The 26,371-nt window shown below is 42.2% G+C and overlaps 1 protein-coding gene across 5 annotated transcripts in view; it reads left to right on the top strand.

Moving 5' to 3' along the window:
• Window positions 1-26,371, top strand: part of aff2 (AF4/FMR2 family, member 2) — a 685,599-nt gene that overhangs the window by 605,260 nt on the left and 53,968 nt on the right. For all 5 annotated transcript variants that reach the window (XM_073057781.1, XM_073057783.1, XM_073057782.1 and 2 more), the window contains 3 exons: window positions 8,450-8,574; window positions 13,356-13,572; window positions 22,048-22,175. In XM_073057781.1, the coding sequence (XP_072913882.1) occupies window positions 8,450-8,574; window positions 13,356-13,572; window positions 22,048-22,175 (470 nt within the window). The remainder of the gene's footprint in view (window positions 1-8,449; window positions 8,575-13,355; window positions 13,573-22,047; window positions 22,176-26,371) is intronic.

Consider the following 26,371-nt stretch of genomic DNA (forward strand, 5'->3'; position numbering starts at 1 on the left):
CAGAGGGAAATAGATCAGTCTTGATGAAATGTTAGAGCAGATTCAATGGGCCAAATAGCCAAACTCTGCCCCTGCATCTTATGGTCTTACATGTATCAAAGACCATCACAGTCCGATTATGTGCTGGAGACAGACTGCAAGTGTCACCAAGCTTTCAGTACCTACATAGCTTGGTCATAACTTACTAACCCTAACCTGTATGTCTTTGGACTGTGGGAGGAAACCTGACCACTCAGAGGAAACCCATTCAGTTTCGGGGAGAATGTAGAGAGAGCGGCAGAAAATGAACCCTGGTCAGTGATCGCAGACGCTATAAGTCGATGCACTAGCTACAAAGCCAGCCCGAAAACAGTGAAATGCGACTTCTGCGTCAAATCAAATCATCGATCATCATGCTGGGGGCAGCTGGCAAGTGTCGCTGTGCTTCTGGTGCCAACACAACATGCCCACGTCTCACTAACCCTAGCCGTACATCTTTGGAAAGTTCCTTCAAAGTCAATTGAAACTCAAAGTTCATTCACCTTCCCAGTTATTTAGGAATGAACATCTAATGTTTCCTTTGCCATTGATGGATTAAGTAAAAGATAAGAATAGTTTGATTGATGGTATTCAAATAAATCAAATACTTAAGATGAGAAGGAGCTTTGACAGGGTTGATGTGAAGAGCCTCTCCCATGTTAGATGAACAATCAGGGAGAGGAAGCACAAAAGACTGCTGAATAACCTACTAATAATCTAATAACCTACAGAATAAATTAAGACTCCTAATCTACGACATCTACTGGCTAGGACAAAGTTAGCAAGAGCAACGGGAGACACTCAGTGTTTCAGAAAAGATTACTTCCCCTCCACTCCACCTTTAGATTTCCGAATGGAACAGAACATGAAGATAGAACATGGACAGCACACTACAGGCCCTTTGGCTCATAGTGTGCTGATCTTTCAACCTACTCTAAGGTCAATCCAACCCTTCCCTTCCTTGCAGTCCTCCATCTTTCTATCATCCATGTGCTTGTTGAAGAGCTTCTTAAATGTCCCTAATATATCTGCCACTACCACCACCCCTGGCAGCGCATTCCACACATTCACCACTCTCTGTGTAAAAAAAACCTCCTTCTGACGTCCCACTATACTTTCCTCGTATCATTTTATTCATCTCTACCAAGTGGCTTCTCATCCTCCCCTGCTCTAAAGAGAAAAGCCCTAGCTTGCTCAAGCTATCCTCATAAGACACGCTGTCCGGTCCAGGCAGCACACTCTCTGGAGCTTCCACATCCTTCTTGTAATGAGGTGAACCAGAAATGAAAACAATACTCCAGACGTGAGAGTTCTGGGAGGCCAGCAGCCTCCCTGATAGCTGCATCTGCATGAAGTGCATCAAGCTTCGGCTCTTTAAAGAGCAATGGCTGTATGACTTACGGGAGAATGAGGGCATGATAGATAAGTGCTACAGGTTTCCCCCGCTATCCAAAAGTAGAGTGGTCCTGTGAAACCTTATGTAAGCTGAAATGGCATAAACCGAGGAAGCAATTACCATTAATTTATATGGGAAAAATTTTTGAGTGTTCCCAGACCCAAAAAATAACCTACCAAATCATACCAAATAGCACATAAAACCTAAAATAACACAACATATAGTAAAAGCAGGAATGATGTGATAAATACACTGCCTATATAAAGTAAAAAATAATGTATGTACAGTGTAGTTTCACTTACCAGGATCGGGAAGATTTAGCCAAAGCCGACTTGAAGAAAAAAATCGGCACGTACACGTATGCACACACACTTGCCGCGCAAGGCTTCACGGTCATGGTAGTCTTTCTCAGGGTAAACACAAGTTTAAAGCAGGCGCCTTTTATCATAAAAGCAAAAATCCTCTTCAGATTTCTTTCTGTTAGCGAAAACAGGTGCTAATGTAGGTCTTTCATAAAAGCGAAGTGGCGTAAAGTGAACTTTCGTAAAGTGGGGGACACATGTACTGGGAGGTAGTCACCCTAAGTTGCGGGAGGCAGGTAGCTGAGTGCCTGTCAGGAGAGGGAAAGGGAACAGGCAGGCACTGCAGAGAAATACCGCTGCCTTGTTTTATTTGTGTGTACTATTTGTTTGTATACATAATTAGGATGTAACGGTAGTGTAGTGGTTAGCGCAATACTCTACAGTAGCAGTGACCTGGGTTCAATTCCTGCCACTGCCTGTAAGGAGTTTGCATGTTCTCCCCGTGACCACGTGGGTTTCCTCTGAGTGCTCCAGTTTCCTCCCACATTCCAAAGACATGCCAGTTGGCAGGTTAATTGGTCATTGTAGATCGTCCTTCGATTAGGCTAGGATTAAATCGGGGGATTGCTGGGCAGCACGGCTCGAAGGGCCAGAAGGGTCTGTTCCACAATCTATCTCAATAAATAAACTTACAGTAGTTTTACATCATCGCGCAGAACTGCTGCCACAGAGTTACAAATTTCACATCATTTAAGTAAGTGATGCTGAATCTGCTTCTCATTCTGAGCTGGAATTTGCCCTCCAAGCCACACAGCCTCCAAAGGTCAAAATCCCGGAACTCTCTCTGCAACGGCGTCGTGGGTGCACCCACACCTCAAGGTTTGCAGAGGAAGACAGTCTCCATCAGCGTCTCAAGGGTAATTAGAGATGGGCAGTTAAATAATAGTTTTGCCCACAGATCTTGAATTATCAGACAAACCACTGCTGAATTTTAGATCCAGTGATGCACCGAGTTGTGAAAATCTGAAATTCTGTCCCCCAGAAGTCTGTGAGTGCTGAAGAACGATGTGTGGTACAATGGCATAACAAGTAGAGCGGTTGATTCACAGCTCAAGACAAGGGTTCGATCCTGAGCTCTGCCACTATCTGTGTGGAGCTTGCACATTCTCCCTGTAGGAAACTCCGTGTGGGGTGTCCTTCTGGTTTCCTGATTTCCTTCTGCATCTCAAAGATGTGCTGGTTGGTGAGTTAATCTGTGTCGATGAGTGACGGAATGTGAAGAGAGTTGATGGAAACCAGTTGAAAGAATAAAGTGGCGAGTGTCAATAGATGGATTCTGTGGTTTTTCTTTGTTTTGTTGGTGCATGCGAGAAGATAGTCATCAGGGTAGTGTAGTGGTTAATGCCATGCTATTACAGCTCAGGGCTATCAGAGTTCGGTGTTCAGTCCTGGCATCCTCTGTAAGGAGTTTGTTCCTGTGGAATGTGTGGGTTTCCTCCGGGTTCACCAGTTTCCTCCCACAGTCCAATGACATACTGGTTAATAGATTAATTAGTCATTGTATATTGTCCCATGATCAGGCAAGGGTTAAACTGGTGGATTGCTGGTGGCATGTCTCAAACTGCCAGAAGAGCCTTTCCTGCACTGTATCTCTAATAAATAAATAAATAGATGAACCTCAAGGTTTTATGTGGTATACATCGTCGTCTTCTTCTTCTTCTTGGGCCCTTGGCTCATGACGGAGCATAGGCCATCGATGACCTCCTGCGTCCATCATCCTCTGTTCTGAGCCAGTATCTGGAGAGTGGACCAGGAGTGTCCCCATCGTATAATTTTTCACCTCCATGTGTTCTTTAGATGTTCTTTTTTCCTGTTTCTTTGGGGATTCCATTTTAATGCCTGCCTGGTGATGTTGGCTTCCTCAAGGTATGGCCAATCCACCTCCGTTTCCATTTGCATATGGTATGCATTCTTTGATAATAAAATTGAACTTTGGACTTTGTTTGATAGTCAGCAGAGACTCACTGAGTTGAAGGGCCTGTTCTGTTGTTGTATGACTGCATAACAGAATTTCTAATTCCTACTGACAGTTAAAGATCAGCTTTATTTGTCGTGTACGTCAAAACATCGAACCATACTGTGAAGTATGTCATTAGCGTTAAATCAAATCAGTGAACACGAGAAAATCTGCAGATTCTGGAAATCCAAGGCAACACACACAAAATGCTGGAGGAACTCAGCAGGTCCAGCAGAATCTATGGAAAGGAATAAACAGTTGACATTTCAGGTCAAGACCCTTCATCAAGACATCATTTCCATACCATAGATGCTGCCTTAACCTGCTGAGTTCCTCCAGCATTTCTCTGTGTGTTGCCAGCGAAGACTGTGCTAGAGGAAGCACGCAAGTGTCGCCATGTGTCTGGCGCCAGCATAGCATGCCGGCAGCCTACTAACGCTAACCATGCATCTTTGGAATGTGGGAGGAAATTGGAGCCCTTGGAGGAAACCCATGCGGTCACAGAGAGAATGTATAAGTTCCTTGCAGACAGCATTGGCGATTGAACCCTAATTGGTGATAGCTGGTGCTGTAAAGCAATTATACTGACCGCCACACTAGCAACAGATCTGGATTAGTTCAATCTATTGAGGATTTTGTGACAAAGGTGAGGGAATGGAGTTATATTACACTTGGACTATGAGTTACTTAAATAGCTGACCAAGCTCTAGATCTTCCCATTTACAATAATTTGGAAATTACTTACAAAGCCAGTACAGTATTAGTTTCTCATCGTTGATTGCCTGCAAGAAGTTCAAACTAAGTTTTATTATCAAAGTACATATATGGCACCATATACAACCCTGTGATTCATTTTCTTGTGTGTGTACTCAATAGATCTATAAAATAATAACGATAACAGAATCAATGAAAGACTGCCCAACTAGGATGTTCAACCAGAGTGTAGAGGACATCAAACCGTGCATGTGCAAAAAGAAGAAACAATAATAATAAATACATAAGCAATAAATATCAAGCACATGAGATGAAGAGTCCTTAAAAGTGAGTCTGTGGGTTGTGGGAACATTTCAGTGAAGTTGAATGAAGTTATCCCCACTGGTTCAAGAGGCTGATGAATGAGGTGTAGTAACAGGTGTGAGTCCTGCGGCTTTTGTACCCTTTCCCTAATGGCAGCAGTGAGAAGAAAGCATATCCTGGGTAGTGGGGGTCATTGATGGTGGATGCAGCTTTACTGCGACAATGTTTCATGTAGATGTGCACAGTGGTTGGGAGGACTTTACCCACAATGAACTGGACCATATCCACTATTTTTTGTAGGAGTTTCCATTGAACAGCATTGGTGTTTCCATACCAGGCTGTGATGCAGCCAATCAATATACTGTCCGCTACATATCAATAGAGGTTTTCCAAAGTTTTGGATGTCATGCCGATTCTCCGCAAACTCCTAAGGAAGTAGAGGTGCCGCTGTGTTTTCTTCATAATTGCCCCTCGTGCTGGGCAACGAGGACACTGTGCTTACAGGTCCTTGTCTGAGCTGAATCATCTCTTCCAGTCCAATAATAAAAGTGAAAGCAGGGAATGGATGGTGAGCAAGGTGAGATTGCTTGCCCCTCCTGTCAATGGAGATTATCCAGTGCCACAGTTAATTACAGGAATATGGCTGATTTGTGTGGTTCCTATTTCAGAACAGGGAACATACCCCAGAGTGCTTGCGAACAGCTAAGTCTGTAATCAGTGTTCCTCACATTCATGAATAAAGTGGCCACCATATGTTTATTTAGGGAATTTTCCCAAAATTGCCTGGGACAACTGTGTCAACATAACCAAGCTGCAGTGTCTTCAGAATGCAGTAGGCACACAGAGGTAAAGGGATTTATTTCCAAGGTCTATTTATGTAAAAATCTTCAAAGTTCAAAGATTAAAGTTTAATCTATTATCTAAGTACATATATTTAGGGTGGTATTGTAGTGTAGTGGTTAGCACAATGCTTTACGGAACCAGCAACCCGGGTAAAATTCCCTCTGATGCCTGTATGGAGTTTATACCTTCTCCCTGTGATTTCCTCTGGGTGCTCTGAATTCCTCCCACAGTCCAAAGATGTACCGGTTGGTAGGTTAATTGGTCATTGTAAATTGTCCCGTGATTAGGCTAGGGTTAAATCAAGGGATTGCTGGGCTGTGCAGCTTGAAGGGCCAGAAGGGCCTATTCCACACTGTATCTCAATAAATAAGAACTAAACCAATAAATAAATAATTATCTCACCGTATACTATCCTGAAATTCATTTTCTTGTGGGTATACACAGTACATAAAAGAAACACAACAAAATAAATGAAAAACTGTACACAAACAACCAATGTACAAAAACCATTAATTGTGCAAATACAAAAAAACAACAAAAATAATGATAAATACATACATAATAAATATTAAGAACAGAACTTGTAGAGTCCTTGAAAGTGAGTCCATACATTGTGGAATCAGTTCAGTCTTCATGTTACAAACTTTTTACTATTTGAGTATTAAATTGTTGGTGGCAATCTGTGAATCTTTTACATTAGTCAGAGAGGTATGCACACCCAGCATGGGATGCTCTCCGCTCACTGCTGCCATCGGGAAGGAGGTACTGAGCCTTGGGTCCCACATCACCAGGTTCAGGAACAGTTCCAACATGTCAGTCCATGAGGCCACTCTCAGGTTGGAGGAGCAACACCTTATATTCCGTCTGGGTAGCCTCCAAGCTGATGGCATGAGCATCGATTTCTCAAACTTGGTTAATTGTTCCCCCCTCCTCTCCTTCACCTGTCCTCATTCTTGTTTCCTTCTCTCACCTTTTTTCCTTACCAGCCCATCACTCTGATCTGGTGACCCTCCTCCATCCCTTTCCTCAATGATCTTCTACCCTCTTCGATCTGATTCCCCCTCCTCCATCCCTTTATCTGTTTTACCAATCAACTTTCCAGCCCTTTACTTCATCCCTTCCCCTTTCCCGGTTTCATCTATCACCCACCACCTTGTATTCCTTCCTCCCCTCTCCACCCACCTTCTTACTCTGATTTCTCATCCTGTTTTCCAGTCCTGATAAAGGGACTCAGCCCGAAACATTGACTGATTTTTCATTTCCATAGTTGCTGCGTGACCAGTTCAGTTCCTCCAGCATTTTATGTGTGTGTTGGCTCAGGAACAGTATTACCTTACACCATTCATCCTCCTGAGTCAGCATGGATAAATTCACTTATCCCAACACTGAACTGATTCCACAAACTATGGAATTACTTTAAAGGATTCTACAACTCATGTTCCCAGCATTATTTACTTGCTATTCATTATTACTGTTAGTTTTTATTTTGTTTTTGCACAGTGGTCGTTTGTCAGTCGTTTTTTTTGTGTGTAGTTTTTCATTGATTCATTGATCTACTATGAATGTCCACAGGAAAATGAATCTCAGAGTAAGATAGCATCTCAGGGGTGACACAGTAGCATAGCAGTTAGCAAAATGCTTTTACTGTGCCGGCGACCTGGGTTCAGTTCCCACCGCTGTTTGTAAGAAATTTGCATGTTCTCCCCATGACTGCGCGTGTTTCCTCTGGGTGTTCCGGTTTCCTCCCACATCCCAAAGATTTACAGGTTAGTAAGTTAATTGGTCACTTGGGTGCAATTGGACAGCATGGGCCCATATTGTTCTGGAAGACACTGTTAACATGCTGCATCTCTAAAATGTAAATTTAAAAAATATATGGTTGCTTATATCTACTTTGATGATAAATTTGCTTTGAACTTTGGGAATAGAATATACTGTACATACAGATAGAGAGAAAATGTGTTTCATGAGGGCTGATGTATTACAGTTTAAATCCAGATATGCCCACCTAATAAATCTGTTCCTGAATCTGTTATCTGCTGGTTTTGATTACAACAGTTCCAACAATCATTCCCCATCCTCCCCCTTCCCTTTTCCCTCGCCTCAGTGGCTGTAAATTCACAAAGACACAAGAGACTGCAGATACATTTTATGCTTCGATGTACATGTGACAAATAAAGTTAATCTTAAAAGAAATCTTATCTTAAATCAATAGTCTCTAAGGCAAAGCTCCCATTGGACATAATTTAAATGTGTTAAAAGAGGTGCAAAACCTATTTGTGTAGTTTTCCCCAGAAATAAACTTAACTATTAACTGTGGAAATTACCACAATAAATAAAGATTTTTTTTCCAAGGGTAGAAATAGCAAATATGAGGGATAATTTTTAAGGTGGTTGGAGGAAAGTATGGGGGGGGGGGGCTGTCAGAAGTACAGTTTTTACACAGAGAGTGGTAACTGTGTGGAAAGCACTTCCAGGTTTAGTGTTAGAGGCAGATACATTAGGGGCATTTAAGAGACATGGATTAAAAGAAAAATGCAGGGAATGGTTAAATTGATCTTACAGGTTAAAAGGTCAACACAACATCATACTATTGTACAATTCTATGTTCTGTAAACTTATGACCATTTGTTTTCTGTCTGAAATTTAGCTGCAATAATTTGATGTTCATCCCCCAATTTAGGGCCTGAACATTGATCTAATGCAGGGGTTCCCAACCTTTCTTATGCTGTGGACCAATGTCATTAAGCAAGGAGGCCGTGGACCCCAGGTTGGGAGCCCCTGCGCTAATGGAATGCTAGGAAATTGTCAAGGTGCAAAATGGCCTCCTTTATGATGCTGTGTTCCTTTCCACAGATGGAGAACACAGAAGGTCTTTGTGAACTGAAGAAACAGCACACAGAGAAGGAGTCCCCAGCCCCAATGCTACTCCCTGCCAGCTGCTCGTCCACTTCCAGCCACAAGGTCCTTAGCAACAAAGAGTAAGCACTTTCCAAATTTATCATCCATTCCTGCTCACATATTACCTTATCATTTCTGGCTTGTTATTGTCCCGCGAACAGAAACAGGCTGAAAAACATTTTGGGAGTTCTAATAAGCCTCGGCTATGCATTCAGTGGCCACTTCATTAGGTACATTCGTGGTCTTCAGCTGTTGTAGCCCATCCATTTCAAGGTTTGATGTGTGCTAAATTCCAAGATGCTCTTTTGCACACCACTGTTGTAATGCTTGATTATTTGGGTTACTGTCATTTTCCTGTCAGCTTGAACACACCCTCCGATGTCAATTCATCCTTTAAGGTGCCCAAAACTGCTCACAATACTCCAAGTGAGGCCTCACCTGTTTCTTGTACAGCCCGACAACTGCTTTCTTGCCTTTATTGTCCCAGGCAGCATGGTAGCATAGTGGTTAGCACAACACTAAACAGTACCAGCGACCCAGGTTCAATTCCTGCCACTGTCTGTAAGGAGATTGTACACTCCCCCTGTTACTGTGTGGGTTTCTTCTGAGTGCTCCAATTTCCTCCTCCAGTCCAAAGAGGTGGGTCAGTTGCTCATTGTTAATTGTCCCCTGATTAGGCTAGGATTAAATTGGGGGATTGCTGGGTGGCATGCCTTGAAGAGCCAAAAGGGCCAAATCCACACAGTATGTCTATAAATTAATAAAAAATATATACCGAGGTGCATGGAAAAGCATTTTGTTTTATGTGTCCCCAGGCAGACCATGGCATATATAATTACAGTGAAGTAGATAAAAGAAAACAGAATATAGAAAATAGTGTTGAGATGACAGATTCTGACAATCTTACAACTGAGAATTAGTCAAAGTCAATGTTAATTTTATTGTCATCTGTTCAAGTGCCTGTATACACAGGTGCAATGAAAAATTTTCTTGCAGCCACATCATAGGCACAGAGCATCGGGTAAGCAGCAGTGAACAGAAAAATAATATAAATTAAGCATTATTTTTCTATGAAAGAAGACCAGTGATCTATATCAACAATCTGGATGATATTGTGATTGACTGGGTCAGCCTACTTGCGGATAACACTGAGATTGGGGGTGTAGTGGTCAGCGAGGAAGACTATCGGCTTGTAGCGGGATCTGGACCAGCTGAAAAAATGTGATGGAAAATGGCAGATGGAATTTAATGCAGACAAGTGCAAGGTTTTGCACTTTGGTAGGAGCAACCATGGTAGGTCTAACACAGTGCATGGTAGGGCACCGAGGAGTGTGGTAGAACTAGGGGATCTGGGAATACAGATCCATTAAATCATTGAAAGTGGTGTCACAGCAAATAGGGTCATAAAGAAAGCTTTCAACACATTAGCCTTCATAAATTAAAGTATTGAGTACAGAAGATGGGATGATATGTTGAGGTTGTATAAGACACTGGTGAGGCCTAATTTGGAATATTGTGTGCAGTTTGCTGCCCTACCTACAGGAAAGATGTACGTAAGTTTGAAAGAGTACAGAGAAAATTTACAAGGATGTTGCCAGGTCTGGAGGACCTGTGTTATATGGAAAGATTGAATAGGTTAGGACTTTATTCCTTGGGAAGTAGGAGATTGAGAGGAGATTTGACAGAGGTATGCAATATTTTGAGCGGGTTAGAGAGAGTAAATACAAGCAGGTTTCTTCCACTGAGGTTGGGTGAGACTAGAACCCAAGGTCATGGGTTAAAGGTGGAAGGTGAAAAGTTTAAGAGGAACATTAGAGGAAAATTTCTCAGTCCTGGATCATGAGAGTGTGCAATGAGCTGGCAGTGCAAGTGGTGCATGCAAGCTTGATTTCAACGTTTAAGAGAAATTTGGATAGGTACGTGGATGGTAGAGGTATGGAGGGCTATGGTCCCAGAGCAGGTCGATGAGCGAAGGCAGTTTAGGTTTGGCACGGACTAGAAAGCCCAAAGGGCCTGGTTCTGTTCTGTACTTTTCTATGACTCTGTAATCCTGTGCAATGGAAGCTCCATACTTCCATTGACTGTGATGCAACCAGTCAAATTGCTCACCGCAATGCATCCAGGAGAAATCTGCAAGAACCTTTGATAACCTACCAAATCTCCTCAAACTCCTAACCAAATAGGGCACCTGGTTCTTGCGGCCCATTCTCAGGCAATAAATTTCCATGTTAGCCCTATTAAAAGAGATTTTCATTGTCCGACCATCAGAGATTGAATAACATTGAGTAATGATATTAAAAATGTACATTTTTATGGAAAATTAATGGAAGTCATTAAGACTAGATCCAGGAAGTTATTTACGAATGAACTGTGCACTTGGAAAGTGATCAAATAATTAGATTTTGGAATGATTTTAATGCAGCAATTATCCTTGGCAGCAAACGTTGCTGTAACAAGTATTACTCTGGGCCCACACCCACACAGAGAGGGGCAAGATGAATAGGTGAAATGAACACAGTATATAGAGTTCAGGGCATTACTGCTAATGGTTGCCTGTTGGTTAAGTTACTGGCTTATTGTTCTATAAATGATAATCTAAATACCACCACCTGCAAGTGTGAATTCATATTCAAATAATGTTATATATAAATTGATAAAAGGCTGATAACAGGCGTGGTGATTATGGGGTAATGAGTTGCCATGAATCCCCATGTGAACATAGAATATAGGACAGCACAGCACTGTACAGGCCCTTTCGGTCCATAATATCATGCTGACCTTCTAATCTACTTCACCATTAATCTAACCTTCCCATCCCCATAGCCCTCCATTTTTCTTTCATCCGGGCCTACTAAGAGTCTCTTAACTGTCCCTATTACATACAGAAGAAGGCATGTCTTGGATGGGGTTCCTTAGGGATGGATGTCACTTCCTTGAGGCACTGCCCCCTGAAGATGCCCTGGATAGTGGGAGAGTTGTGCTCGTGATGGAGCCGACCACGTCCCCAGCCTCCACAACCCTGTGCATTGACGCCTCCGCACCAATGCACAGCAACCAGTCAGATCCCACTTCACTGAAGCCTGCTGGAGTCCTGTCATCACACCAAACCCTGTCAAACACCCAATGAAGCAGAGTCTCCCAAGAAAACAAACACCCCCCCCCCAGCACCCTTTCAGATACAAGAGACTAGCTGCCCCCCAGACACTGGAAATTCCCAGCAAGCTGGGACTACAGTAGCCCACTAAAAATGTTTAGGGACTCAAATCCACCATCCTAACCCACCAATGGGATGACCAACCAGGGTTTCGAATCAAGATGACTACAGATGGAGAGATAAGGTTTAACTTTATCTGAAAGTTTTTAATCAAAAAATGTTTAGATGCTCCCAATAAATAAATAAATTAAGCAAACAGCCACAGTTGAGCGTGAAAAAATTGGTGGCTTTATGGTGCGACAATAGAGTTGTTGCCACTTCACATTCAAAATGTGCCTCCAAATGACGGCATCCATCATTAAGGACTCTCACCACCCAGGACATGTCCCCTTCTCATTGTTACCATCAAGGAGGAGGTGCAGGAAACAGAAGACACACACTCAGTGTTTTGGTAACAGCTTTTTCACTCCACCTTCAGACTTCTGAATGGACCATGAGCACTACCTCAATTTTTGCTCTCATTTTTGCACTAATTATTTAATTTCAGTTTAATTCAAGTTTAATTGTCATTCAACCATATTTGAATACACATGATTACAGCCAAACAAGACAGGTTTACTACAGAGCCAAGGAGCAAAATTCAGTACCAACTGTCACACACAGCACAAGGCACATACATACAGCACATTCAAGATAGCAAGCACATAAATATATCAGTAAAATACAGCCAAACAAATATATAAGTAGTTTAGACCCAAGGTATGAATGCTGCAGAAACCTGCAGCTTGTCTATATATTTCTTACTGTAACTTAAAGTAATTTATTTGTAAATTATAGTGTCTTTCCTTGACTCCATCAGGCCAGTTTATAATCTTGATATCAGGTGCTGTCTGTGAGAAGTTTGCACATTCTCATGTCCACTGTGAGTTTCCATCAAAACTTCAGGATTAGAATCAGGTTTATTATCACTGACATATGTCATAAAATTTGTTGTTTTACAACAGCATTACAGTGCAATACATAAAAAAAACTTAGCTAAAATGCAGAATGTATAAAAAATATATGAATAGTAGAAAAAGAAAGCAAATTAGTAAGGTCATGTTCATGGACCATTCAGAAATCTGATGGTGGAGGGGAAGAAATTGTTCTTAAAATATTGTCTTACATCTTCAATCTCCTGTACCCCTTCTCTGATGGTAGTAATGAGAAGAGGGCATGTGCAGGATGGTGGGGGACCTTAGTGATGGATTCTGCCTTCTTCAGGAACCAACTTTTGAAGATGTCTTCAGTGCTGGGGAAACTAGTGCCCATGAAGGAGCTGGGTGAGTTTACAACTCTCCGAAGCTATTTTCAATCAACCAGTTAGAATGCTCTTCATGGTGGATCTGTAGCAATTTGCTAAAGTCTTTGGTGACTTGCCAAATCTCCTCAAGCTCCTAATGAAATATTGTGGCTGGTGAGCCTTCTTTGTGATTGCATTGGTATGCTGGGCCCAGCACAGGTCTTCAGAAGTCCAAAGAGGTGCTATGGCTAGACTAAGTAAAAGTGTACAGTACCCCTGTGGGACATGGGAAATGGGAGGGTGAGGGATAGCGTAGCTGTGATGGGCTGTCATGAAGGGATAGAAAGGCTGATTGAAGCGTTTTGTGCTCCTGACCCTCTGGTATGCTATGTCCTGGAGTATTCATTAATTCTTTCTTCTCTTAGGCTAACGAAACAGTTGACGAAAAGGGAGAGGAAGTTCCCGCCACCACTCTCGCCGCTGCCAGATGAACCAGAGCTCAAACGACGGAACGGTGAGAGCAGTTCTCTCGGCCCAGAGAGTGGCGGCGACTCCATACCGACCAGTGCCTCACAGCCCTCCACGCAATACCGACACCGCAAACCTGACAGCAAGCCCCCCTGCCATGCAAAAATCCCCACGGTGAGTCCTTCTTCTTAACTTCTCGTGGACGGGATGGAAATCACGCAACTAGCCCATCTGTAAAAGCAAGAATACACACAAGGCGTTGGAGGAACTCAGCAGGTCATGCTGCATTTATGGAGGGTCGACGGAGGAAAGCTCTCAGCCTGAAATATTGACTGTTCATTTGCCCCCATAGGTTCTACCTGACTTGCTGAGCTCTTCCAACATTTTGTGTGCGTTGGCCTTTAATATGAAGTGCCTGCTCTTCTCACCCCTGTGATCTGTGATCAGGATTACTGGGAGGAATTGAGTTTGGGTGTGTTGCTCAAGATTTTCAACATATACAGAATCTCTTGTGCATCATTCTAAGGCTGGATCTTTGAGAATGCAGCACTGTGTCAGTGCTGCCCTGAGCAGTTAATCCAAGCTGAGAATTCAATTCAGAACTGGCAACTGCACTGTCAGTGATACAACCCAGACCCAGGCATTTTCTGTGTTGGTTAAGGTGAAATTGAGAGCCATATTTTATTTTCACACATTTTAAATCTGAATTCATTTTCTCAAGTTGACAACGTAGAATCTGAACTGAAAGTCTCTGGATTACTGAGAGGCTGCCTGACCTGCTGAGTCCCTCCAGCAGTTTGTGTGCATTGCTCCAGATTTCCAGCTTCTGCCAAATCTGTCATTGCTGTAAAAGGAAGAAGCAGTTTATTTGGATTTCCAAGTCCCAACTATAATTCAGTTGGTTGAACTTTCTCATCTCAGATTCACTGAGAGCAATTAACACCCTAAAAACTTCAACACAACAAAGCTGGAGAAAGAATTGGCCACCAAGCTTCTCAAGTGTGGTCCGCCATTCCATTTGGCAGTAGCTGAAATTTCCCAGACCTCTTCTTTTGTACCATAGCTCAAAGCACGAAGTAAATTTATTATCAAAGTACACATATATCACCATTACTACCCTGAGATTCTTTTTCTTATACAATAAAATAAACGAAGAACTAGACAGAAATAAAGACTGACAATCAACCAATGTGCAAAAGAAGACAAACTGTGCAAATACAGTGATAAATAAACAAACAAACAAATAATACTGAGAACGTGAATTAGTAGGTTATGCAGTCAGTTCAGTGTTGAGGTGAGTGAAGCTATCCACACTGGTTCAGGAGCCTGATGGATAGGCAGCCTGTGCAGATTACCCCTGTGGTCGTTCCCTCAACAACAGGTGTACCACTTTGGATAATGCTGCAGAGCGATGATCTAGCAGAGGAAGCCTTGGCGATGAGACTAGCTCTGTGGCTCAGAGGGGAAGAGGGGAGAAAAGGCAAGCTGTAGTGATGGAGAGCTATTGATTAAAGGAACAGAAAAAAGGTTCTATGGATGAGAACGAGTTTCCCAGATAGCGTGTTGTGTCCCAGATGCCGGAATCAGGGACATCTTGGGTCAAGTCCTCAGCATTCTTAGGTCGAGGAAGAATAGCCCATGTCGGTACCAATGACATGGACAGGAGGGGTGATGAGGTCCTGCAAAGTGAGTTCAGTGATTAGGTGCTAAGTTCAGGGACAGGACCTTCGGGGTTGTGATCTCAGGATTTCTATCTGTGCTATGTGCTAGTGAGGCAAGAAATAGGAAGACCATACATACACAACACATGGCTAAGGAGATGGTGTTGGGTCTGGTGTTGTTTGTTATCTATTTCAACAATCTAGATGATAATGTGGTAAGCTGAATCGGCTAATTTGCAGACGACACTAAAAACGGGGTTGTAGCAAACAGTGAGGAAGCTGGCAGCAAGATCTGAACCAGCTGGAAAAATTGGCTGAAAAATGGTAGATGTAATTTAATGCAGACATGTAAGGTGCTGCACTTTGGAAGGACCAACCAGGGTACTGGAGGTCTTACCGAGGAGAGGTGGGCACTGAGGAGTGCGGTAGAACAGAGGGATTTGTGCAGTCTGGTCACCTACCTACAGGAAAGAAGTAAATAAGGCTGAAAGAGTGCAGAGCAATTTTACAAGGATGTTGCCAGGACTTGAGGACCTGAGTTTTTGGGAATTATTGAACATGTTAGGACTTTAGAAGACTGAGGGAAGATTTGGTAGAGTATACAAATTATGAGGGGTATAGATAGGGTAAATGCAAGCAGGCTTTATTCACTGACTGAGGGTGGAAGAGACTACAGCTAGAGGTCATGGGTTAAGGGTGAAAGGTGAAGTTATAAGGCGAACCTGAGGGGGAACTTCTTCACTCAGAGGGTGATGAGAGTGTGGACTGAGCTGCCAGCACAAGTGATGAATGCAGGGTTGATTTCAACACTTAATAGAAATTTGGATAGGTACATGGATGGGAGGGGTATGGTTCATAGAAAGATAGAGAACATAGAAAATAGGTGCAGGAGTAAGCCATTTGGCCCTTTGAGCCTGCACCGCCATTCAGTATGATCATGGCTGATCATCCAACCTGCTTTCTCTCCATACCCCGATCCCTTTAGCCACAAGGGCCATATCTAACTCCCTCTTAAATATAGCCAATGAACTAGCCTCAACTGTTTCCTGTGGCAGAGAATTCCACAGATTCACCACTCTCTGTGTGAAGAAGTTTTTCCTCATCTCGGTCCTAAAAAGCTTCCCCTTTATCCTTAAACTGTGACCCCTCGTTCTGGACTTCCCCAACATCAGGAACAATCTTCCTGCATCTAGCCTGTCTAATCCCTTTAGAATTTTATACATTTCAATAAGATCCCCCCTCAATCTTCTAAATTCCAGCGAGTATAAGCCTAGTTGATCCAGTCTTTCTTCATATGAAAGTCCTGCCATCCCAGGAATCAATCTGGAGAACCTTCGTTGTACTCCCTCTATGGCAAGAATGTCTTTCCTCAGATTAGGGGAGTAAAACTGCACACAGTACTCCAGGTGTGGTCTCACCAAGGCCTTGTACAACTGCAGTAGAACCTCCCTGCCCCTGTACTCGAATCCTCTTGCTATGAATGCCAGTGTTCATATGCAGGTTGCTGGGGCTAGGCAGGTTAATAGTTCAGCATAGACTAGATGCACAGAAGAGCCTGCATCTGTGCTGTAGTGACTCTTCTGTGGTTGAATGGTGGTAACTGTTCATGAATTTGGTGGTGTGGGACCTAAAGCTCCTGTACCTTGTTCCTGATGTAGTCTGGATGGCAGGGGCCCTTGATGATGGTTGCTGCATTGTTGAGGCTGTGCTCTTTTAGATGTGCTCAGTTGTGAGGAGATAACCATATAACAATTACAGCACGGAAACAGGCCATCTCGGCCTTTCTAGTCTGTGCCGAACGCTTACTCTCACCTAGTCCCACCGACCCGCACTCAGCCCATAACCCTCCATTCCTTTTCTGTCCATATACCTATCCAATTTTTTTCTAAATGCCAAAATCGAACCTGCCTCTACCACTTCTACTGGAAGCTCGTTCCACACAGCTACCACTCTCTGAGTAAAGAAGTTCCCCCTCATGTTACCCCTAAACTCTTGCCCCCTAACTCTCAACTCATGTCCTCTTGTTTGAATCTCCCTTACTGTCAATGGAAAAAGCCTATCCAAGTCAACTCTATCTATCCCCCTCATAATTTTAAATATCTCTATCAAATCCTCCCTCAACCTTCTATGCTCCAAAGAATAAAGACCTAACTTGTTCAACCTTTCTCTGTAACTTGGGTGCTGAAACCCTGATAACATTCTAGTAAATTTTCTCTATACTCTCTCTATTTTAATAATAGTCTCTCCAATCTTCTCTGAGCTTGATCTATGTACCTTATAAGTGCCACAAATGATCCATCATCCAGTGAAGGGATTCTCTACCTTCTACAAGATAGATCCTACTCAAAGATGCAGCCTCAGGGGTGATACATGAGAGATCCTGCAAATGCAGTAGATCTTGAGCAACACGCACAAAGCACTTTTTCTTTCACTCATTCTGCCACAAAAAATGGGGTTTCCTGATGGCTACCCATTTCAATTTGACTTCCTATCCCATTCTGACATGTCCCTTCTCTACTGCCGCGATGAGGCCACTCTCAGGTTGGAGAAGCAACACCTCATATTCTATTTGGGTAGCCTCCAACCTGAAGGTATGAAGATCAATTCCTACAACTGTAATTTCCCTGCCACACTCCCAACTTCACTCTTTTTCCATTCCCCATTCTTGTTCCCCTCTTACCCCTTCTCACCTGCTCATCACTTCTTTTTCTCTTCCATGGTCCACAGTCTTCTCCTATCAGATTCCTTTTTCTTCAGCCCTTTACCTCTTCAACCTATCACCTGCCAGCTTCTTCCTTCAAGCTCTTCCCATCCACTCACCTTTCCCCTCGCCTGATCTCACCTGTCACATGCCAGCTGGAACTTCTTCTCCTCTCCTCAGCTTTTTATTCTGGCTTCTTCCCATTTCCTTTCCACACCTGATGAACGGTCTCAGCCCAAAATGACAACTGTTTATTCCTTTCCATAGATATTGCCTGAATTGCTCAGTTCCCTCCACCCTTTGCGTGTTACTCAAGATGATAGACTGTGTGTCCTCTAACAGTATCTCTGCTAATATCTACCCTTCAGTCCACGCACACAACACACACAAAATGCCAGAGGAACTCAGCAGGTCAGGCAGCATCTATGGAGAGGAATAAACAGTTGATGTTTCGTGCTGAGACCCTTCATCAAGACTAATTGCTAACACATTGCTAATTGTAGAAGCTTTTTTTTGTTCCTCACCATGCCTTGTGGTGCGACAGCAGCAACATTGCTGTTTCTTTTGCAATTATTTATTTTTTTTAATGAGGCTGAGTCGCTAGTTCGACGCACTACCCATCATGGGTGCAAAGCGAGCAAGAAGCTGGACAGATTTTCACCCGCGACCACTTGCCTCAAAGTCTGATGCAGATGCCACTACATCACTGGCTGGCAAATTGTAGGAGCTTGCTCTGCACAAGTTAGCTGGCATGTTTTCTACATCAGGAAAGATGATGATGCCTCAAAGGTACTTCAATGAATGTAAAGAGAATGTGCAAATGCACGTCTTTAATTCATGAAACAGAATCAGATAAAGAATCTACACTAAAAACCCACGTTCCTTTTAGTTTCATTGTGGATACTCTGTATTTCCAAGATTTTTGATCAGTTCTTTGCCAGTAGTTGGCTTTACAGAACCATCCAATTGAAGTAAATGTATTTTTTTTGTTTATGAAGATTTCCTGCTCCAAAATAAAAGAGATGGTGATGATGTTTCACAGAGCAAAAGCCTAGCTTGAAGCAGGCCTGATTTGATTAGGAAAAACCCAGTGGTGTTTTTGATAAATTGTTTGGGCACCTTCATACAGAATTTTTCATATTAAGATTATACCTTTGAACTATTCATACATATCGCTATTAGGAAGACTGCACTAGACTCAATTTCTTCTATCATCTTGAACATAACCTGAATCAATTCTGTTGCTAGGGCAACGGCTCAGTAAAGTCTTGCGATTACCATAATAGCCACAACCTGTTCAGTCTATTCACAAGATGAGATGAAGCTGTATATTTTCAGATTCCATAATGCATTTTGATAAAAAAAGAAATTCTCTGTTTTTTAAACCTCCTTAAGATATATTAATCAGCTGATTTTTATTACTGTAGTAGGCCGAGATTGAAAGCTCTATTTTTCAAGTTTCAAAACAAAGTCTTGGCAGAAGCGTTTTCTTTACTGAAGGGCCTGTTAAAGATAGCATGGAATTCTTCCTCACAGACACAGGTTTGAAGCTTTAATCTCCAGCATTTTAATGGAGTAGATAGCTTCCCCAACATTGAATAAGTCCATGCCACCACTCAATCTGAGGGGAGAGAATTCTTAAAAGATGAGACATCATTTACTGTCTTTCTTTTGGTCTTCAAATCCTAGCGTGGAACTGCATTCTGCCAGTGACTAGGTAGGGTCATAAAGCGAGCTTTTGGCACATTGGACCTCATCAATCAAAATATTAGTACAGGAGTTGGTTGTTACGTTGAAGGTGTTTAAGACATTGGTGAGACCTAATTTGGAGCATTGTATGCAGTTTTGGTCACTTACATAGAGGGAAATATCAATATGATTAAAAAAGTGCAGAGAAAATTTACAAGGATGTTGCTGATAGCTGAGAACTGAGTCATACAGAAACGTTGAATAGGTTATGAGCGTAGGAGATTTGATAGAGGTATACAAAATTATGAGGGATAGAATAAATGCAAGCTTGTACTTTCCACTCAGGTTGGGTGAGAGTAGAACTAGAGGTTGTGGGTTAAGGTTGAAAGGTGAAATGTTTACAGAGAACATGAGGGATGATCTCTTCACTCAGAGTGAGGTGAGAGTGTGGAATGAGCTGCCAGCAGAAGTAGTGGATGTGGGTTCAATTTCAACATTTAAGAGAAATTTGGATAGGTACGTGGATGGGAGGGGCAAGAGGGGCTATGGTCTGGGTGCAGGTTGATGAGACTAGGCAGAATAATAGTTCAGCATGGGCTAGATGGGCCGAAAGGCCTTTTTCTGTGCTGTAGTTGTCTATGATTCAGTGACTACATCATTTCTGCCATCTTACCCTCCTCCTCTGAACTAGTTCTCAACCCACAATATCACCCCTCCTTCGGCATCCTCCAATGCTATTCGATTCACTTGAGTTTTTCTAGCAGTTTGTATTTTGCTCTCGATTACAGTATTTGCAGTCACATGTGTCTTCAAAGAGAAGGCATTTACTGAAAGGCCTAGAATAGGGTTTCCAAACCTTTTTTATGCCAAGGACCAATACCATTAAGCAAGGGGTCTGTGGACCCCAGGTTGGAAACCTCTGGTAGATAGAGTGGGCATTTAGTCTTCATTTAGACCTGAATAGGTTAGTTTGATAGTTAGCCACACATAACACAAAGTTCAAAGTAAATTTACTATCAAAATACGTATCTATCACCCTGAGATTCATTTACTTGCCAACATACTCATATATCCATAGAATAATAACTGTAACAGAATCAATGAAAGACCGCATCAACTTGGGTTATCAACCAGTGGGCAAAAGGCAAAAAATGTGCAAATATAAAAAGAAATAAGGAATATTACATAAGAAATAAGAAATAACTATTCAGAAAATGAGATAAAGTGTGTTTGAAAGTGAATCCATTGGTTGTGGGAACATTTCAGTGATATGACAAGTGAAGTAGGTTGAAGTTATTCTCTTTGGTTCAAGAGCCTGCTGGTTGAGGGATAATAACTGTTCCTGAACCTGGTGGTGTGAGTTCTGAGGCTCCTGTGCCTTCTTCCTAATGGCAGCAGTGAGAGAAGATAGTAAGAGTTCCTGATGTTGGATGCTCTTTCCTGTGACATGTTCAGTGGTGGGGAGAGCTTTACCTGTGATAAATTGGGCCATGTCCACTACTTTTTGTAGGATTTTCCATTTAAGGCCATTGGTGTTTCCATACCAGCCGGTTATGCAGCCAGTTAATACACTCTCACTACACAGCTATAGAAGTTTGTCAAAGTTTTAGATGCCATTCTTAATCTCTGTAAACTCCTATGGAATTCGTGGGCTTCCTTACCCTGCTAGTTTGCTATACGAATTTTAACAGGAATTGACTACACGACCATCGAAGCTGCTGAGCCTTTGAATAAAAATATTATTACTCTGATTGTAAATCCAATTAGATTTGTGCCGACGTGTTGTAATATTGGATACGTTAAAATATTATGGAGTAGTACCATTGCTGTTGCTTGTGTTGTGAACATTGTTCTGTTGGTGCTGGACTGTGTGGCAACACTTGTGGGCTGCCACCAGCACATCGTTAGGTTGTGTTTGTTGATGACACAAATGACACATCTTGCTGATGCTTTGATGTTCATGTGCCAAATAAATGAACCTGAATCTGAAAGCCAGTGATTAGAACATAGAACAATGCAATAAGCACTCAAGGCAAGACAAGTACATACAGTACTGTGCAAAAGTCTGAGGCACATATATATAGCAAGGGTGCCTAAGACTTTTACACAGTAATGTATTTGTCTACGTGAGAGCAAGCTTGTAAATCTGGGGGAGCAAAGGATGTTGGGAATGGTGAGGGTGGAGCACTGTGGGATGGGCGTGGAATAGGTGGCAGAGAAGGAGTGCCAGGGGCAGGGGATGGCACAGGTGCAGACACACCCAGTCCTGAGACATCAGGTTAGGTCATTTTATTCCAAACAATTGGCTTATTGATCATTACAGAATGTCTCTCTGGTGCTTCCCACTCCCTTCCCATTTTCCCAATGAAGATTCCCCTCTCCCTGTCCCCTTCCCACTCTCAGTCCACAATAGAGATCCACATCAGAATCAGGTTTATCATGAAATTGCTTTTTTTGTGGTAGCAGTACAGTAGCGATACATAACATTAATACAGTTCTCTGTAAAAGTCTACATAAATCTGAATCTGAATCCATTAACCTTGCTACCAACAGGAAATGCTACGTTCCTTGCAATGACAACTATCTCTTTTACTGCAGGAGACCGAATCACACCCCAGCTTGTCAAGCAGTAACCATGAAAACAGCCAATCGCAAACAGATCCTTGGACGTTAATATCCAATGGTCATTCAGAACCTAGAAGACCTAAGTTAACATTTGATGACACGTGAGTATTGATTTGCATGTCCTGTTACTGTATATCTGTTAGTCATTAAGGAAAGTGCTTATCTTGTTCTGCTCTCGGAGTCAGTAACCAATGAGTTTAAGCCCCATGTTTACATATTGACAAATTCCCCAGCAGATGAGGCAAGGAAGCCACATGCTAAAACTGTATTATCAAACCTTATGCTTGGGATACCAGAGTAAGTTCTGACTAGCAAAAGGGCATTGGTGGGTCTGAGACATTTTTTAATTTCCTCTGACTGTAGGGGTGTTGTCAGATGTTTGGAAAACAGTATGTTGCTTAAAAAGGGAGAGGGGGCTAAACCAAATAACTACAGAGCTGTTTACTTCAAAGCTAGTAAATCTGGGCGAGCAAAATTCATTTCAGTGCTCAGTGTGGCCAGTTCTGGTCACCTCATTAGAGGAAGGATCTGAAAGCTGGTGGTCGCTGTACACAGAAACAGGCCCTTCAGCCCATCCAGTCTGTACTGAACTGTTATTTTGCCTAGTCCCACTGACATGCACCTGGACCATGACACTCTGCAGCACTCCCATCCACGTACCTATCAACAGAGGTTAATGTGGAAAACACCAAAATTACAAGAGGAAGTCGAAAAACTATGAAACATGAACGGCGTATACAAAGACCTAATAGAAATATCTACACCTGGAATCATCCCTACACAGTTGTATTAAACAATTAGCCCCGCACAGTAATATTCATGTAAATCTCCAGAAAACCATAATAGTAGGCACCATTAGAATAGTAAGAAAGTTCCTAGCAATGAGACATGAGTATCCTTGGTTATGCCCGTACCTCAGGCTTTACCAGCTTGAGCTGAGAAAAAATAAAAATACAATAATAATAAATAAGCAAATCATAATGAGCCATTGCAATGAAGAGCCCTTGAAAGTGAGTCTATAGGGTGTGGGAAAGTGAAGTTGAATCTGTGATGTACCCAGAGAAGAAGCATTCTATGGTGCATCTGCAGAAATTGCTAAGAGTCATCATGGACATGCTGAAATTCCTTAGCCTTCTGAACAAGTTGAGGCATTGGTTGCCTTCTTGGCTGTAGCATGCATGGAAAATATTTACATAATAATAAAGAAACTGCATTACTGTGAGGCAAGGATAAACTTTCTCAGGCTCCGTTCTATCGAACAACAGAAGACCAAGAGGAGACCTGATTGAACTTGTCAAACTTGTTAAAAGGTTTCAACTGCATGGAGACAAACTGTTTTGGTTTGTGTGGAAATGCTAAGCTATCGGCCAGCCCTACAAGACAATCAGCAAGAACATCAGGAGTTAACGAGAAAATTTTAAACACATTTAGTGGGTAGAAAACAGAACTCATTACCACAGGATGTACAGTAGTTGAGGAAAACAGTTTGAGAGAATTGGATAAAGTGTGGGAGGATGGGCAAACTGGCTGGAATTGGTTCCTTTAACTAGCTCATTTATGCTCCCTGATTTCTGTAATTTAATATAAAACAAAATCATCCTTAGATGTCCTATATTTCTAAGACTGCGACTCATCTTGTGAGCAGCACTCAAAGTTTTCATCTTGACGAAGTGTTTTGACCCAAACACCGATTCTTTATTCTCTTCCATAGATGCTGCCTGATCTGCTGAGTTCCCCCAACATCTTGTCCGTTGCTCTGCAGCTCCAGCACCTGCAGAGTGTAAGCGCAAAAGATCCTGCAGATGTTGGAAATCCAGAGTAACACACACTAAGTGCTGGAGGAACTCAGAAGATCAAGCGGTATCCATGGAGGGGAATAAAGAATCACCATTTTGGGCCTGGACCCTTCGTTAGGTCCTGCACAATCTCTTGTGTTTACGTTCTCATGTGTTTCAGCAACCCCAAATGGCCACAGCACTGGTCTCTCTGTGTTCTCAGTAGAATGAGGACAAATCATTTTAACTTGAACTCCACCAATTCAGAGTACATTTTTGTTGTATTTATTAATAATACTGCTGCATAAATGAATAAAATATCTCATATATCAAATGCACTCCATATATAATAATGAGCCAGGCATGTCATTGTAAGGGTGCATTTGATAATGAAAGTGCATACATCAATTATAGTGCCTATATCAATCATATTAATATTATTAGTACCAAGTTAATAATAATCCACATCTATAAATAATGGAGCATATATTAATATTAATATTATAATAATAGTGGTGCATAAATTAATGGTGGTGCTTACATTAATGATAATGATGGTGCATATATAAGCAGTAGTGTTTAAGAATGATATGTTGGATTTGGGTTTATGCATATAACATTATATAAGGGCAGATGAGGAAGAATTTCTTTATTTTAATTTAGAGATTTAGCACAGTAACAGGCCTTTCCAACTCAATAAGCCTTTGTCACCCAATTACACCTGTATGACAAATTCACCTACTGAGTCATATGTCTTTGGAATGTGGGAAGAAACTGGAACGCTTGGAGGAAACCCACATGGCCACAGAAAGAACAAACAAACTTCTTGCATCGGAGAGAAATGAGCTCGGGTCACTGGTGCTGTAATGGTAATCACTATATGCTACCATATTGCCCTTTAGCCAGAGGATGGCAAATCTGTGGAATTCGTTGCCACAGAGGGTTGTGGAGGACAGGTCGTGGAGTATATTTAAAATGGTGGTTAATATATTCTTGATTAGTGAGTACAGGGAGAAGACAGGAGAATGAAGTTCAGTGGGATAATGAATCAGCCATGTTTGAATGGCAGATGATACTTGATGGGCCAAATGGTCTAATTCGGTTCCTAGGTCTTATAGTCCTTTAAATGCTCTAAGTGTACCCACCTCGACAGCTTCTTCTGACAGTATGAAAATTTGCCCCTCAGTCCTTTCTAAATCTTAATCTTTAAAGTATAAGGGTTAAGGCTTAAGGCTTAAAGTGTTGCCCTGAAGTCTCAGGCTCCTACAGCATACCCACCGTGACCATTCAATTCATGGCTGGCTTTCATGATTTTATTTTCAAAGATGAGCTTCATTTGTAATATGATTAGTCAGGGTGGCAGAGGTTAAAGGGAGAAGGCAGGACAATGGGGTTGAGAGGGATAATAAATCAACCATGATAGAATGGCAGAGCAGACCTGATGGGCCAAATGGCCTAATTCTGCTCTTTATTTGCTTTCAAGTGTCAAGTTTCTAAGTTGCTTGAGAACAGAGAAGAGTAGGAATTTCCTTAGCCAGAGGGTGGTGAACCTGTGGAATTCATTGCCACAGACAGCTGCAGAGGCCATGTCATTGAGTATATTTAAAGCAGGCATTGATAGGTTCCTGAGTAGAAAGAGCATCAAGGGTTACAGGGGCAGGTAGATCAGATTCAGCGGGCTGAATGCCCTAATTCTGTACCTGTGGTCTCAGAGTGCCCTGTTCCAGGGTATACTTGCTTCGCTCTGTTCACACACACAGAGAGGCTTGTTGCGGAGACTGTAAGAAAGTGTAAAACAACTAAAAACTGGTGCCAGGCAAAAAGGTGTAATTGTGTTTCTAGTTGGAAGGCCACACAGCTACTTGGTACAGTACATCCAAACAAGGTCACCTGACTTTACAATACATGTCAGAGGCTGTCAATAGACTATCCTCGAGTTCAAAGTAAATTTATTATCAAAGTACTTATACTGAATGTCACCATATATAACCCTGAGATTCATTTTCCTCAGGGCATACTCAATAATTCCAATAACCAGAATAGAATCAGTAAAAGATGTACCAACGTGCGCATTCAACCAGTATGCAAAAGACAACAAAAAAAGAAGAAATAATAATAGTAAATAAATAAGCAACAAATACCAAGAACAGGAGATGAAGAGTCTTTGAAATTGAGTCCATTGGCTTTGGAAACATTTTAGTGATAGGTCGAGTGAAGTAAAATGAAGTTATCCCCTTTGGTTCAAGAGCCTGATGGTTAAGGGATAATAATTGTTCCTGAACATGGTGGTGTGAGTCCTGAGGCTCCTGTACCCTCTTCCTGATGGCAACAGTGAGAAGAGGGTGCGTCCTGGGTGGCTATGGTCCCTGGTGATGGATACAGCTTTCCTGCGACAATGCTCCATATTGATGCACTCAGTGGTGCAGAGGGCTTGACCTGTTATGGACTGGACCGTATTCACTACCGGTTTCTATGATGTCAAAAGAGAAGAGGGGAGCTTTATTTCCCACATGTGCAATGGA

The sequence above is a fragment of the Hemitrygon akajei genome, chromosome 10 (genome assembly GCF_048418815.1).
Source record: "Hemitrygon akajei chromosome 10, sHemAka1.3, whole genome shotgun sequence".
NCBI lineage: Eukaryota > Metazoa > Chordata > Chondrichthyes > Myliobatiformes > Dasyatidae > Hemitrygon > Hemitrygon akajei.